We start from the raw sequence: 12,753 nt of genomic DNA on the forward strand, positions 1-12,753 counted from the left end.
TTGTTTTTGTTGTTATACTTGTGTTTTGTTGGTACTGAGATTGAACTCAGCTATGCACAGTAGCAACCACTTCCTTTTAAAAAGTAGCACCGCCAAAAAAAAAATAGTATTAAGTCTAAACCTAAAACTGCTTGATATGGCAGCCAATAACCCCATGTGGCATTTGAAATGTGATACTCCACTGGTATAAATATAAAATATACACAGGATTTTTTAAAAACTTGAAATAAAATATATAAATGATATTTTAATATAGATTACATGTTGAAATGGCAATATTTTGGATATATTGAGTTAAATAAGTTATTAGAACTAAATTCATGCCAGGCGTGCGTGATGGTGTACATAAGCCTGCAATCCCAACAATTCAGGAGGCTGAGGCAGGAGGATCAAAGGTTCAAAGCCAACCTCAGCAACTTAGTAAGGCTGTAAGCAATCTAGTGAGACCCTGTCTCAAAATATAAAAGTGCTGGGGATGTGGCTAAATGGTTTAATGCCTTGGTTTCAATCCCTGGTACCACAAAAAATAAAAAATAATTAAATTCACCTGTTTTCACTTCATAAAATGTGCTCAACAGAAAATTTTAAATGATTTATATGGCTTATATTACTGCTGGACAAAGCTAGTGTAGATTTTTAGGCAGTGTCCTCTTCTAAAATACCCTAAATCAAGATCATAGTCCCTATAAGCAGTTTCTGCTTTCTCATATAATCCAGTGGCAATAGCACATAGCTGTGTAAAAATACAAGATGGGTAGTATGGCAGTTCTAACAGTAGCAAGATTATAGAAAAAACAGACCACTCATATAGTGCTGTTGGACAAAGCAAAAAAAAACTTACAAAATATCAATCTGATAATCTCACTTCTAGATGTACACCTAAGAAACCTATATACATGCATAAGGAGACAAATCCAAACTACAGCATTATTTGTAGGACAGAGGCTATCAGTTACCCCACCAAAGTTTTGTACTTTTTTTTCCATAGGATAGAGTTGTTTCTTGGAATTAACTGCCAAACCAGCAACTACAATCCTAGTGCCCTTTGTGGAGAAATGTAGGCCCTAGTTATTGTTATATAACTTGAATTCTAGCCAATAGAAAGTGAACAGAAGTAATATATGCTACTTCTACGGACTTGTGCCTAAAAGTCTAATACATTCTTCAATCGCTCCTTATGGTTGCTGGAGGGATGCTGGTACTAGAGCAACTTTGGAAAACATAGACTGAAGATCACAGAGCCTCTATCATCTCAGGTGCCTTCATGACTCCACAGGATACAACTCCTTCTTCACCACTGAATAGAAGAAATAAACTAATATTATGTTAAGCCTTTGAGATATCAGGATTTATCCAGTACAGCAGCTAGTAGTATAATATCCAAAAATTAGAAACAACCCACATGTCCAACAATAGGAGATTGGATAAATAAATCATAGTATAACTATACAATGGAATATGTAGTAGCTAAAATGAAAGAACTAGTTCTATATGTACATATTTCTGAAAAGGGGGTTAATCTTGAAATAGATGGCTACCAAAATATCAAAAACCCCACCACATATTGATTGACCATATGTTCATGTGTAGTAAAAATATAAAAACAGACCAGAAGGATATATTCCCAGAATTCTCAAATCACCTCTGAGAGTAAAAGGGAAGAAAAAGGGTTACAATGAAATCTTCAAATTATGTATGAAGTGTGTTATTTTCTCAAAATAAAAAAATGGGATAATTTGTTGAAACTGGATGATGGGTATACTGACATTTTGTTTTGTTATTTTTTTATTTTCTAAATGCTTAAATACTTCATAATACTAACAGCCTTTTTATCATATAGTCATGCCTGGCTGAACAACAGAGAAACATTCTGAGAAATATGTCCCTGGCAATTTTGTCATTATGGTAACATTACAGAATGTACTTACATGAACTAAGATGGCTATAACAAACATCACTAGGCAATATGACTTTATGGGATCAACACTGTACATATGTAGTCCACTGTTGGTCCTAATTTTATTATGCAGCACAAGATAATATGTACTTGCTTCAAAAGTTAAACTGCCTTGTTAGAGGACATTTTTAAACAACATCTCAAAACTCTTTTAAGTATCTTAAATATCTTAACATGCAATCACATCACTAAATATATCTTGAAAAAATTAGAGACTTGCTCAAATAATGATCATCACAAAATTTCAAATAATGATCATCACAAAATTTCAGAGTAACCAAAAATTGGTAACACTTCAAATGTCCAAAAGAATTGATTCAATTTTTGAATACCCATTTAAAAATTACATAGAACAGCTGGGCGTGGTGGCTCATGCCTATAATCTCAGCTATTTAGGAAGCTGAAGCAGGAGGATTATAAACTCAAGGCCAACCTTGTCAATTTAAAGAGATCCTGTCTCAGAATAAAAATAAAAAGGGCTGGAGATATATAGCTAAGGGATAGAGTGCCACTAGGTTCAATTCCCAATGCCACCAAAAAAAGAAAGGGGCGGGGTAGGGATTTCATAGAACATAAGGGAAAGTGAGATGGGATGTATGGGATTATAGATGAAACAAATATTGTTTAAATTTTCTATAATAAAAAGTTTTTAAATGTGAGACTAAAAACTAAAGTTTAAAAAAAAAAACAGGATATAATAGTAAGAATAATATCTTTTTTTAAACCTCTAAGTGCATTCATAAATAAGCAAATATTTGTTGTATGTTATAGTTGGGAGAGACATCATAGGACCTAGGAACATAGATGGCAAATAAGTAGGTAGTAACAATTCTTCCAAATGTTTGCTCAGATACTCTATCAAAAAATTTGAGTTTAACCAATTGTGGTGGTGCATGCCTGTAATCCCAGAGGTTCGGGAGGCTGAGGCAGGAGGACCGAGAGTTTAAAGCCAGCCTCAGCAAAAATGTGAGACACTAGCAACTTGGTGAGACCCTGTCTCTAAGTAAAATACAAAATAGGACTGGGGATGTGGTTCAGTGGTCGAGTGCCCCAGAGTTCAATCCCTGGTACCTCCTCCCCCCCAAAATTTTGAGTTTCAAAAATCACCCAATATATGTATACTTATACATACATGTATATATGCTACATATACATGCATATATAGACATGTGTATACATATATACATATGGATATATGTATGTATATATAAACATATATAAAACATACACGGATACATAAAAACAAACACCGTTCTAATATTTCAGTATTTCTTTAGGCAGTATTTCTTCATCCTTTTTTTTTTTTTCTTTTCCAGTGCTGGGGATTGAACCTACATGCTAGGCCATTGCTCTACTACCACTGAGCCACATCACCAGAAAAAAAATATTTATATGCATATATATATATGCATATATATATATATGCATATAAATATATTTTTTTTTGGTTTTGGGTACTGAACCCAGGAGCACTTTACCGCTGGCTGTATTTCAGTCCTTTTTATTTTTTGAAACAAAGCCTCCCTAAATTGCTTACACTGGCCTTAAACTTTTGATCCTTCTGCCTCAGTCTCCAGAGTCACTAGGATTATAGGTGTGCACCACCATGCATGGCTTATATTTCTTATACACTAATATTTCACATAATCTACTCAATTACATTATTTTTCTTGTTTCTGAAATGTAATTATACCTTTTTTTAAAAAATAAGGTAAACCTAAGAAAGGGAGATGGGTTCTTAAAATTTTGATGCTTCTTTTCTTCGGTACTGGGGACTGAAGCCAGGGGCACTTAATTACTGAGCTACATCCCCAGTCTTTAAAAATATAAAAAATAAAAAGGACACTTCCCTTTTTTATACCTTTATTTATTTTTATGCAGTGCTAAGGATTAAACACAGTGTCTCACATACTAAGCAAGAGCTCTACCACTGAGCTACACTGTTATTCTTCATTTTGAGACAGTCTCACTGAGTTGCTGAGGGTCTCACTGAATTGCTAAGATTGGCCTTGAATTTTTGATCCTCCTGCCTCAGCCTTCCAAGTCCCTGGGATTCACACCCAGCCCAAGTTTTGTTGTTTCAGATGCTTGTATTATGAATATTATATTCAGCCCATGATTTCTTTGCAGGGATTTTAAAAGTTATTTGTCCATTTTGTGAGGGTTAATATTGCTAAAACCAGGAAATATAATCTATAAAACCATTTGATCCAGCACAGTACTTTACAGTGTCCTGGGAATTAGTGAAAAGATGACAGTATCAACCTGCAACCCCAGAGCTGTAGAACTTGTACTCCCTCAGGATTAACATGCTTGATAGAAAATTGATTGTCATTCAGAACAATTTGTCAATCTCAATAACACAGCAAATATTAATTGTACTTGAATTCATATTTTGAATAGCATTACATATATTTTAACAATTTTTAATCTTTGCCCTAATGAATTATTTTAGTTTTTTTTTTTTTTTTTTTTTTTTTTTTTTTTTTTTTGGTGCAGAGATTGAACCCAGGATCACTTTAGCACTGAGCTACATCCCCAGCTCTAATTTTTTGAGACAGGGTCTTGCTTAGTTGCTCAAGCCGTTTTTGAATTTGTGATCCTTCTGCCTCAGTCTCCAGTCACTAGATTTTAGTCACAGGCCACAGAGCATGGCTTAGATACACCTCATTTTCAAGACCATTGGTCTGGTAAGGGAAAATATAAATATTTTTGACAAAAAAAAAAAAAAGAGAAAAGAATTTAATAAGCGACAAGAGGAATAAGCACTTCATTCTTTGGAGGGACACATGGAAGAAACACCTGACTCATAAGTGTTAGGATTCAAACTATACTTTCAGGTATCATTTCTATAGTTTGTGCAAGAATGGTGAGCAAAGGCTTCCTGAGGAACCAGTATTAAATAAAGACCTAAAGGATACCTAAGATATTATATGGGAGTGGGGGTAATGCAGTGTGATATTCCAAAAACAGGGAGTAATATGCTGTGTATGGAGGTACAGAGTAAGATAGAGAGACAACACATTCAAACTAATATATTAGTATATAGCTGAAAGTAGTTTCTAAAAGTATAATGGAATGGAGTGGGTGATAGTGATTCCAGAAATGAGGCTGATGAGGTAAGCCTTTACTTTGGAATTTTTTTTTTTTTTTTTTTTTTGGTGGTGCTGGGGATTGAACCCAGGGCCTTGTGCATGATAAGTAAGCACTCTACCAACTGAGCTATAATCCCCAGCCCTTGGATTTCATCTTGAAGCAAAAGAGACAGGTAATGAAGGGTAATGTAGTAAATAATTTGGCCTGCCCAAAGAAGTTTGTACTTTGTGCCCAGCTCCTAGGAGGGAACCTTTAAATCCCTGGCAATTCTGAAGTAACATGAGTATTTTTATTATTCATTGTGGGCCACTCGGACTTCAGACCACACGGTATTTGCCTGACCTCTGAAGAGGGAAGGACTGGAATCTAAATTCCATCATGGGACAGTAAGTTCCAATAAAAACCGGATAGTGAAGCTCAGGTAAGCTTCTTGTACTGGCAATATGCTGTATTGCTACATATTCATTCTGGGGATTCATTCTGAGCCTTCCAAGTCCCTGGGATTCACACTAATTTTAATTTCCCCTGAGAACAGAGGAAATCTCACATCTATGACCATGGATGGCACCTCATGTATGTTTTCCTTTTCGTGGTTCTAATTTGTAGCTTATCCTTTTAATAAACCATATTCTGGGGCTGGGGATGTGGCTCAAGCGGTAGCGTGCTCGCCTGGCATGCGTGCGGCCCGGGTTCGATCCTCAGCACCACATACCAACAAAGATGTTGTGTCCGCCGAGAACTAAAAAATAAATATTAAAAATTCTCTCTCTCTCTCTCTCTCTCTCTCTCTCACTCTCTCTTTAAAAAAAAAATAAAAAAATAAACCATATTCTGAGTAAAATAGCTTTTCAGTGAGTTCTGTGAGTTTTTCTAGTGAAGTGTGGAATCTAAAAGTAGTTCTGGGAAACCCCCAAACTTGCAGTGATATCAGAGATGATGATGGTCTTATATGAACTCTTCCCTCTAACTCTGTAATTGGACTTTCACTCCTTACAGAAGCTTTGACAGACTTTATGGTTTGGAGGAATGTGCCCATAGCCTTGTAGTTTAGCCAACTCCAAGCAAAGGGCAATAATCTTTAAGCAGTGTGACAATTACACAATCTACATAATCTAGATTCTTGAAAATTATTCTTTGGCTATACTGGGGAAAATGGTATTGCAGAAGGGCAAAACTCATAAGAGATGACAATGAGAGCAAGAATAGGGAAAGGTATTTATAAAATATTTACAAGGCAGAATTAATGACTTAATTGAGAGGGAGAGGGATGAAAAGAGAAGTCAGGAACGACACACTAAAAAGAATGTAAGTTTTTTTGGGGGGAAGAGATTGGAGAATTGAAATCAGTTTTGAACAGTTAAATATGAGGAGACTTTAGACTCTAGGTGGAGTCATTCCATTAGCAGTCAAAAAAGGATGGTGATAAGGGAGTCATTAGCATAACCACAATAACCAATCATGATTGATAGTGACTAAGGGTAAAAAAGTCAACTAGACTTGAGAAGACAATCAAGGATAGACCACAATTAAAAAGATAGGCAGAATATGAAAAGATCTGGGTATGATGGTGTGCACCTATAATCTAAGTGACTGGAGAGGGTGAGGCAATTTAGTGATACCCTGTCCCAAAATAAAAAAAATAAAAGGCCTGGGGTGTAGCACCACCACCATCACCACCAACAAAAAGGGCAATCTAAGAGGGAAGAGAAAAACAATAACACTGAATGATATTTGATAATTTTTGCTTAAAGGAATTTTCTCTACTTTTTAGTAATCATTTACTATTTTTAATAAAATATTTAATTTAAAAATGATTGATATTCTATGACTTGCAACCATGCATTTTTCCACATACAATATGTGAAAATGAAACAAAGTTTTATGATTTTCTGACCTATCCCAAAGTCACTCATGATTCACACAATTTAATTTAACTGAATTATTGGTGTCTATAACTAGTTATTTTCTTTTCCAAACCATTTTTAAAGTGCCATCCTCAACACTACTGCAAACCATCTGTAACTTAACTTTGCCAGCCTGCTCAGATATCTGTCTCCCTCTTGGGAAGCCCATCCCACACTAAATCAATAACTGAGGAAACAACTGCTCTTAAAATGTAATGACTTACAGCTCTAAAAAAGACTTTTGAGTATTTGTTTATTCTAGGTTAAAACAAATCTATCACTAGTATTGCATAGAGAAAAAGATAACAGGGGCTGAGGATGTGGCTCAAGCGGCAGCTCGCTTGCCTGGCATGCGCTGGGTGCTGGGTTCAATCCTCAGCACCACATAAAAATAAAGTTGTTGTGTCCGCTGAAAACTAAAAAATAAATATTAAAAAATTCTCTCTTTAAAAAAAAAACAGCTTTGACCCATATAATCTATATAAGTAGACATATATTCACATTTGCTATATGATCAGTTATACATTTCTTATTTAATAATTACTTCAAAACTGTATGATATTTCACTTCCACCTTTTCAAAAAGTCTCTCATTAACCTCAAAAAATCCTAAGATTACGTTATTAGAAAACATTTTAAGCTCTCAAGAGACATTTATATTTAGAAAAGGAGTAAAACATGGGTCCTATTCCTATTTCTAGGCGAAGACTCCAACTCATTAGGATTTTCTTTCTTTTTTTGTGGGGGGGGGGCGGAGGGGAGGTGTTACCAGGGATTGAATTCACGGGCACTCAACCACTGAGCCACATCCCCAGTACTATTCTGTAGTTTAAATATTTAGAGACAGGGTCTTTGCACCTTGCGGTTGCTGAGGCTGGCTTTGAACTTGCAATTCTCCTTAGCCTTCAAGTCACTGGGATTACAGGTGTGAGCCACTGCGCCTCGCTAGGAAATTTTTATTAATAAGTAATAAATTAACTCAGCAATTCTAAATTAATGCATGACTTTATTACTGATTTTTGAGGTTAAATAGAAACAAAATTGTTTATATGGCCCTTTAAAATACTGTTTATTGTCCACAAGAAAGGTTTTTCTCATCCAAAGTCTCCCCTTCACACACATGGATTGAACCCAAGGGTGCTTTACTATTGTGCTATATCCTAAACCCATTTTATCTTTTTATTCTGAGACAGTGTCTTACTAAATTGCCCAGTCTGGTCTGGATTGTGAAATCCTCAGCCACTCAAGTTGCTGGATTACAGATGTGTACCACCAAACCTGCCTTCCAGCGGATTTTATTATTTATTTCATTTCAAAATGTCTTATGTTGTTTTTACCTAGCAAAAGAAGATTCTCATTTTTAAGCTAAAAGGTAAAATGTTACCCTAAATATTGCTCTGAAAAATTTTTAAGTTGACAATTATAACTATATTTTGTTAATTTAAACCTTGACTCTTAAAATCTAAATAACTGCTTATTTTAAATTAGTTCCAAGCTGTGAGTTTACCAAAATGAAGAATGATAACAAGTCTGCTGTTCCTATTCTAAAACTTGAGGGAAGCAAAAAAATGAGACAAATGTTGTCACTATAATACTTTTCTAAAAAGCCAAAAAAAAAATTTTTTTTTTGGAGTGCTGGGAATCTAACCCAGGGCCTCACACATGCTAGACAAGCATTATTCCACTGAATTACATCCCCAGCCCCAAAAGTAAAATTTCAATCAATGCATACATAAAATAGTATTGTGAAGCTCCTTTATTTCTTCAAGAGACCCACAATTTATTTAGCAGCCATGCATTTTTCTAAAATATTGACAAAAAAACACAACAGAGACTTATGAAACTGGTATTAAATGAAGTGGTTTTTTTTCTTACACTAGTCTCAAATTTCAAATTCATAAATATATAGTTAGGTAATTTCACTTAGGAGTTTTAGCACCATTTGACAGGTATCACCAGGGTGGGTGGGTATTTGAGAAAATATGTAAGGAAAAAACTTTCATTTTTCATAAATAAGCAATCTCAACATATTTATAATCAGAATTATTTTTAAGTATTTCCTTTGAAATGTAAGAAATCAATGTTTCAACTATGTTGGAAAGAGTTTTAAGGTTCAGAGATTATATCAAAAAATGTTGGAATCATTGTACATATTTGTCTTTTCTGAATCCACATAGATCTATAGATTTCTCATCTGTAAAATGAAGCATTTGAACAGAAAAATGATCTATCCCTACCAAGTCTTCTGGTACTTATTCTTGTGACTAAGTCATATGCTTTTTTTAATCAAAAAATAAAACTCCAATGTCATTAAAATATATTTTAGAAAACTTTTTAACCCATTAAGGACTTCAAAGATACTTTACAGAAACAAGCCAACCATTTTATATCTGAATAAAAAGACATCAGTAGCAACTGCACAAAGCACAGAGTTCTGATTTTATGTGAAATCAGAATATTAAATCTCTAATTTAAGATCACTTTAGTATAATTAGATTTTATTTCAAATCTAAACTTCTGTTATGAAGTTCATGGTCACTGTATTATTTGAATCTTTTTTCTGGCTTATAAGTGTGCCAAAATTAATCTTGTTTTTCCTTTATATACGAAAAACACATTTTCTTACCATTGTCTTTATATAGGTTTCATTAAAAAAAAAAAAAACCCTTCTCAAATGGGAAATAATCAGGGTTGTACTAAACTAATGATTCTTTTTTGGACATTCTCCAATGTTTAAATTTGTTTTCCTTCAATTTTGTAACCACATTTGTAAATGTAAAAATTAAATATCAAAATATTACTAGTCTGATGCTGAAATAAATTCTTTCACTTTGGTAAATATTTCCATTTTAAGCAAAAGCATTAATTGTCTTTAGTATAAAAAATGACCTTCCAAAAGGTCTTTTCTATGACAGTTCACAAAGACTAGAAACACTCAGACATTAATGCTGTTTATCCCTGAGTGGTAGTATTACACGCCATTTTATTTTTTACATTTCCCAAAAAGGATTATTCCCTTGGTAATCGAACAGTATATTTAAATTAAATTTTAGACAGCTCATAAGGTATGAGACATCAACACAGTGTACTTTTACAGGAGATTTGCTAATTACTTTTTTTCTCTTTGATAAACTGCTGCTTTAAGAGGAGAATGATTTGATCAGGTGTCTATTAGGCTGAATGAAGACAAAACAGGTTTATATTCCAGATCCTTCTTTCATTTAGGCTTTTGAGAAAATCCAAGAAGTGAATTCGAACTTAATTGCCATGCATCTGGCAGTAGTAAACTTTTTGGATGGTCAGAGTAACACCTTTCATTACAACCATTAGCTGAATGGCAAAAGACTCTCAGGTTTACCAATGGTTTCAGAGACTTCTTAGTGTTCTCCTCTGTCATTATTTCAGAACAATTCCATTTAAAAGAAACGCAATTGTAAATCGTTTCTATTTCAAGCCTATGAAAACCAGAATTAGGATGAAAGGCAAAGCCTTGACCTTTCTATTTTAGACTTTCATCTGTGTAGCTAAGCCATCTGCTTTCCCCCATCTCCCACCCCATCTACTTAATGAACTGAAAATACTACACCTAATTGCAGTGTTATCAAACCAGCCTGCCTTTTCCATTTTAACGAATTACGACTTTCACCTGAAGATTGGCTTGGTAAAATTTTATTTACGCTTCCTTACCTCCCGCCTCAATTATGAGCTGTCAAATGTCTCAACTAAGATACTAGGCTCCCTTGTATTAAGCCATCTAAAGAGCTCCTCACTTTCAACATAGAGCGCCTAACGGAAAATCTACGAGTCTCTCCTCATCTGGATATGGGGCCGGTATTATCATTGTTGTTGCGGTTACGCAGGAGGCACCTAGCAGATCAGCCTGGAAAGGAGTCGCGCCTCTGTAAAGCCAAACCAGGGACCCAACCCGGGGAAAGACTGACTGAGATGGGAGGAAACCTCCAGAAAGAAGGGAGCCGAGAATAAGAGGGCTCAAGATTGGAGAAAAGACCTTCCGAGGCAAGAACAGAAAAGGGTGTGTGAAGTGGAGCAAGAACCTGGCAGCAGAGGCGAAGGAGGAAGAAGGGGCCAGAGGCCCGCGGAAGGGCCGGGAGAGCGCCTCCAGGACCGGGTAGGAGACATAGGAACCCAGGCAGGCGTGGGCAGCTCGCAGCCCACCGACCGAGTCCGAGCAGCGGGGGCGTTTTCAGCGGCGGTAGCTGCGGTTTCGGGATTGAACAGAAAAGATAGCAATTTGAGAGACCGAGGAAGCCTCGTCCGAGGCCGGCGCGACGGGGACAGCGGGCCCACCCCAGTTGAGCCCCGCTACTTAACTATTTGTAGAGCTGCTGCAGGCACAGGTCCAGGCTCTCGCCCTCCACCTCCTCACGGGTGATGCGCTCCGACAGCGGTCGCGGGAGCGGGGGCAGCGGCGGCAGCTGGGGCTGCGGCGGCGGTTGCACGGCCGAGTGCCCCGGGGCTGCCTCCTCCTCCTCCTCCTCCTCGCCCTCAGCCGCCGCCACCGCCTCCGCCTCCTCCTCAACCGCCTCCTCTTCGGGCTCTGGGTCTTGCTCCTGTTCTCCCTCCTCCGTTGGGTTTACTGTGGCCGACTCCTCCCCGGGATCCTCGACCGAAGCTTCGGTCGCCTCAGCTGCTACCAGTTCAGGTTCGGGCTCAGACTCAGGTTCAGGCTCTGGCTCGCCCCCGCCGCAAGGACCACGAAACTCGCCCAGGAATAGCTCCAGGAAGCGCCGGTAAGTTTTCTCTTCTGGGCTGCAGCCGGCCATCGCTGTTCATGCCCCGAGACCGACCCGGAAGGGAGTGAAGGAAACCCAAGAAGGGGAGGGGGCTGCTTTTGAGCCTCAGGCTCCCGCTACGACGTTTAACGGCCGCACCGGCACGAGCGATCAGCACCAGGTTGCCTGGAGAGGGCTCCCGCAGGCGTGCGCGCCGCCGAGCGTGGACGTGCGCGGCCCGGGGGCGGGGGCGGAGCGCGCCGCCCCTCTCAGGTCTGGAGGGAAAGTTGGTGGCGAGCGCGCGCAGGGTCCAGCGGCGGCCCACCCTCTATCCCTACCGAGAGCTCAGCCCACGCTACCTAGAGACTGTCGCCATGGCAACCGGTTCTAATTAAGAATTTCAGGGTCCCTCCCGTCGAGTCCGCCGAGTCAATAAGGACATTGGATGTGTTTGCTGTCCAACTCTTTTGTTTTTATTGATTGGAGACCCTTGCCTCACTTTAAGAGTGAACTAAGATGTCTCCAAATCTAGCTGTTGGTTCCCACTTGAATTGCATTTACTTCAGTTTTTCCTTATTCGTTCCAGATGCCACCACTTTGTGAACACCTTTTGTTGATGACAGTCACTGATCAAGTAGGGAGAAGATGGGGCCCCAGGAATACCTAAGAAGTTGTAGCTTACTTTGCACAAGCTTTCTCATTTGATTCTGTGTTGTTATCCTCTTTGCTCAAAAACAATGAAAATGAAAATGAAGATAGTAACTTAGTTGCTCTAGGTCTCAAAACTTTTAGCTATGGCATTAGAATTAGATCGATCGTTAATTTACAATGCCTTTTAGACCCCTTTTCTCTGAAAAGTCAATAGGGCATGGTGTCCATATTTGCCTTATTTGTATAGGGCTTTGCAGTTTGTAAGTTGTTTCCATCCCTTTAACCCTTAACACACTCCTTTGAGGTGGAAGACATTACCATTATGATTCTTTTTTTATAGATGAGGAAACCAAGCCTTGAAGACATGGTGACTTTGCTCAAGGTCACAAGCAAGTGATGCAACATGGACTCAA

At 37.8% G+C, this 12,753-nt stretch overlaps 1 protein-coding gene across 1 annotated transcript in view; it reads right to left on the reverse strand.

The window, feature by feature from the left end:
• The window catches only part of Ppm1e (protein phosphatase, Mg2+/Mn2+ dependent 1E), a 144,104-nt gene extending 132,364 nt beyond the window's left edge, over window positions 1-11,740 (reverse strand). Inside the window, exon 1 of the mRNA XM_026407318.1 lies at window positions 11,289-11,740. Within this exon, the coding sequence (XP_026263103.1) occupies window positions 11,289-11,740 (452 nt within the window). The remainder of the gene's footprint in view (window positions 1-11,288) is intronic.
• Window positions 11,741-12,753: the final 1,013 nt, after the last annotated feature.

Source organism: Urocitellus parryii, chromosome 7, assembly GCF_045843805.1.
Source record: "Urocitellus parryii isolate mUroPar1 chromosome 7, mUroPar1.hap1, whole genome shotgun sequence".
Lineage (NCBI taxonomy): Eukaryota > Metazoa > Chordata > Mammalia > Rodentia > Sciuridae > Urocitellus > Urocitellus parryii.